At 44.1% G+C, this 4,361-nt stretch overlaps 1 protein-coding gene across 1 annotated transcript; it reads left to right on the top strand.

Annotated features, from left to right (window-relative positions):
• Positions 1-352: 352 nt before the first annotated feature.
• LOC111953955 (transcription factor Sox-17-alpha-A) lies at positions 353-2,374 on the top strand. The gene is made up of 2 exons (XM_023973439.2): positions 353-839; positions 1,338-2,374. Exons 1-2 carry the CDS (start codon positions 551-553, stop codon positions 2,228-2,230), a joined length of 1,182 nt encoding a protein of 393 aa, XP_023829207.1. The 5' UTR covers positions 353-550; the 3' UTR covers positions 2,231-2,374.
• The last annotated feature ends 1,987 nt before the right edge of the window (positions 2,375-4,361 follow it).

The following is a 4,361-nucleotide window of genomic DNA, read 5'->3' as shown; positions in this document are numbered from 1 at the left end:
CCTATAGGTTGATGTATCCTAAATTATTTTGTGGAGTTTATGTCACGAATGCAATATGTTCTATTTGAATCATAACTGCAAAATGCACAGTAACAGTAGGCCTACGCCCACAGTCTTGTATCACATGAAAAAACAACGAATATACATTTAAATTCAAATGAAATGTTTAATCCATTCTCTAACAGTGGGCACCTCACATTACACATAGAGGACAATGTGTGGTATCCCGCTCCCAACAAGGCTGGAAGGCAGCTTACTTGAAACTTTTTACACCTCAGGGGTACTGGGCACTCCCACCCTATTGTGATTGGTTGCCTATGCGCTTATAGTATCCCCAACCTCAGAGTAAGATAGTCAGTTCTAGTTTAGTCAGCTCCAAGCTATTATCTAACAGTCACGGATATTTTCCACTCAGTTTTGAATCGTTACTCTTACTTGCGTTATTAAAACTTTCATTTTATATACCTACACAGCAAGTGACACTTATTTTCTCATTTTATTTACGTGAGTTGCTGCCTGGTTGGTGTCGATAGCCCGAAGGTGGACAGCGATGAGTAGTCCCGATGCGGGTTACGCCAGTGACGATCAGAACCAGGCTAGGTGCGCGATCTCAGTCATGATGCCTGGAATGGGACACTGTCAGTGGGCAGACCCCCTGAGCCCTCTCGGGGACACCAAAGAGAAGAGCGAGTCCAGCTCCGGGAACCAGAACCGTGGGAAGAATGAGCCGAGGATCCGGAGACCCATGAATGCGTTCATGGTGTGGGCGAAGGATGAGCGCAAGCGGCTGGCACAACAAAATCCAGACCTGCACAATGCGGAGTTGAGCAAAATGTTGGGTAAGGAAATTAAATAGCAATTGATTGTGTAGGCCTGTTACTGACGTGATATTTATAAAGACCAATGGGAATTTCTTGTTTAGCAAGTATTTAAATAATATTTCATAAGTGATCAAATGCTAGGGAATTTGTATAATTTTAAGCAGTATGTTACCACGTGGAAGCATACTGCATTTATTCGAGCAGCAATATTATAAATATTATTTTATGCCTATACTTCCATGATTTTGGTTTGTAGTAGGCTATTTGCATAGGGCCAAATTATCTTGAAAAAGCACATGATGCTAACGCCCTGCCCTTATTCTGGCCATTGAAATATAGTCGAGGTAACTCAAATGAATGAATCACAACAAATGTACGATCAATAATAACACTAATGTTATTTCGAAATGAAAGTTCTGCTGTTACTAAATTGACGATGAGCTATTTTGGAGCGCATCACCAGACTGCATGCCTGATGCCGCTATAACTGACGTGGACTTTGTTGTTGATCTGTAGGGAAGTCGTGGAAAGCCCTTCCTGTGTTAGAGAAGCGGCCGTTTGTAGAGGAGGCTGAGAGGCTTCGGGTGCAGCACATGCAGGACCACCCCAACTACAAGTACCGACCCCGGAGGAGGAAGCAGGCGAAGAGGATTAAGCGCCTGGACTCCGGGTTCCTGGTCCACAGCATGTCCGACCAGCAGAGCACCTCCCTGGGTGGGGACGGTAGGGTGTGTATGGAGAGCATGGGTTACCACCATGAGCACGGCTACCAAGTGTCTCCTCAATCCCTCAGCCACTACCGCGAAGCCCAGGCCCTCGGAGGGGCTTCCTACGAATCCTACTGCCTGCCCACCCCCGACACGTCCCCGCTGGATGCCGTGGAGACAGACTCCATGTTCTTCCACAGCCACTCTCAGGAGGAGTGCCACATGATGCCCGTGTATGCCTACCACTCCCAGGGGGCAGAGTACCCACCTCAGGAGCCTCACTCCAACCACCACGCCAACCCCATGCTCCACAGACACCACTCCTCCCCCACAGAGCAGCAGCAAGCCTCCCAGGCTGGCCCCATGCCCCCCACCTTCAACCAACTGGCCATGTACTACAGCCAGCACTGCAGCCCCAGTCACCCTAAGCGTCACCCAGGCCATGGGGCAGGACAGCTCTCCCCTCCCCCAGACTCCCAACCCCACCCAGCAGACCAGGTGGAGCAGATGCACCCCTCAGAGCTGATAGGGGAGGTGGACCGCAGTGAGTTTGAGCAGTACCTGAGCTCCTCCAGACCTGGAGACATGACAGGCCTGTCTTATGGGGTGCATGAGGCCAACATGCAGGGACCTGAGAGCCTGATATCCTCTGTGCTCTCTGACGCCAGCACAGTGTACTACTGTAACTACAACAACTCCTAACCTCCTGGTCCGCCCTGTCTGTCAATCACGTCTCTACTACTGCAGCTATTACAGTACATAACCTGACCTCAAATGTCTCTCTCTGTTTCCTCTCTCTATTTCTATCTTCTCTCTCTCTCTCTCTCTGTCGCTCTCTCTCACTCGCTCTCTCTCCCTCCCTGTCTAGCTCTGTCTTTCTCTTTCATTCTGTTACCATTAAAGGCAAGTTGGAACAGTGGGAACTCTTTAATTTGAGGTTTTAAATGCAGTATGTTATTTTCTTTTTGTGTGAAGGACGGTCAATTTGTGTCACTTTATGAGCTGAGAAGCTATAGGACATTTGAATTGTGATGATGATAGTTTCACACACTGTGCGAAGGGGAAAGCTCCTGAGCAGGAATATAAATACATTTTGTGATAATAAATAATGTACAGTTACTATTTGAAGGTTTTATGTATAGCTGTTTTATACTTTTGCACTTTTAAAAAATAAAGTTTTGAACCAAAATAGATGTTCCCTTCTCTGTTTTTTGGTTTTTAATTACATGACCTCCTCTTTTCACTGTACCACATAGATTCTTACAGTATATTCAAGCACATAGGTAGCCATATTTAGTTATTAGTGCAATATTTTCATTGTTTATATATAGCAACATTTACTTCGTCTGTAGAGGTTATAGACCATGTGTTTAAAGTTATTAATAATCAAATTTATTGAAGCAGTTTTTTTAGCCATAGATAGGTAACTTATTTGTATACTGTGTAGACATTAGTGGTAGCCTTGATTAATTTCACAACAATGTAAAAAAAATCTAACAAATATAGATCTTTTTTTTCTTGACGGTATCATTGTGGAATGTTGTCGAACAGATCACCTGGCAACTAAGTTCATCCACAGTGGAAGACTCTAGACCGGCTTCCTGCCCCGTTCAGAATAGAGGTGATCTCAGGGTCTGATTTACACATGGCGCCTTGTTTTCACAGTATGGGAATACAGTTTATGTCCCGGACATCCTGTTTCTAAGTGATTTAGTCTCCCCTGATTAATGGCAGAGGCCATTAAATTTGAGTATATTTACTACACCCATGCTAGACAATGGAGAGTCATACAATACTAAACATTTTTATACAAATATATTTTGATAGCCAAATGAAAGGTATATGTTTAAGTTTTTCAACAGGTGGTATATCTATAGCATGGATTCATTCAGAAAACAGATAAAAGGATATGGACATTTGATGTTGAAAGGATGAGGAAGGTATTATGAAGTGCATCAAGACAACAATTCAGATGTATTTATAGTTGAACAACTGGGTACCGTTTTATAAATAAAGATGTTCCTTTTGAAAGGAAGAGGGTCTTCTCTAAGGGGTCAATCCCCCTGACCCCAGAATACATTTTCAGTACTCTAGAGGAAGCATGTTCCAAAGCCGTATATTCCTCCACTTTGTTCATGTCCAATGTTTTGAAATCTCTCCCATGTAACACAAGCAGAGGTTGGCACTCAAGGTTATTCCCTGTACTTCCCACACTCCTAATGATGCTGTCATTTTAGAGATTTTAAATCTTCAAGAACAATAAAAGGCTTGTTTTTAATATATGGATAAACCATATCCGAGTGTGGGTGACTTGCTCTGTCCCGGTCCTATTTTATTAATCTAATTTGTTACGCATTGTGCTTTTTTTCCACTTAAAACATCCAAGATAGTCATTAATCCAGCGCTGCATATGACAGCCATTTTCTCTTTATATACTGTAATAGATAAGTAAAACCCCAAACTCATACACAAAACACAGATAGGCAAATATTTCGCCCTACAGGTGAAACATTTGCACCCCCACCCCCCTTTATAACAGGTGACCCACTTCCCCTTGGGCTAGACTGGAGAATCTAGTCTAATTGGTGTGAATCTGTGTAAATTCAGTCTGCAGCTGGGTTTAGCTCTGTTGGGATAGCTAATGGCATAACCGACCGGCTCAGACCATTATCCCCACAGCAAGATCAACAGAGTGGGTGGGTGGGGGGGTCACCTGCACAGACTGGGAGTGGGATGGTTTGGGGGGGAGCAGGAAAATGGGCAGGAACAGGGCAGGAAAATGGATAAGAAAAGACAGAGAGAGAGAGAGAGAGAGAGAGAGAGCGAGAGAGAG

Source organism: Salvelinus sp. IW2-2015, linkage group LG27 (assembly GCF_002910315.2).
Source record: "Salvelinus sp. IW2-2015 linkage group LG27, ASM291031v2, whole genome shotgun sequence".
Taxonomy (NCBI): domain Eukaryota; kingdom Metazoa; phylum Chordata; class Actinopteri; order Salmoniformes; family Salmonidae; genus Salvelinus; species Salvelinus sp. IW2-2015.
This window is presented reverse-complemented; position numbering and strand designations above follow the sequence as displayed.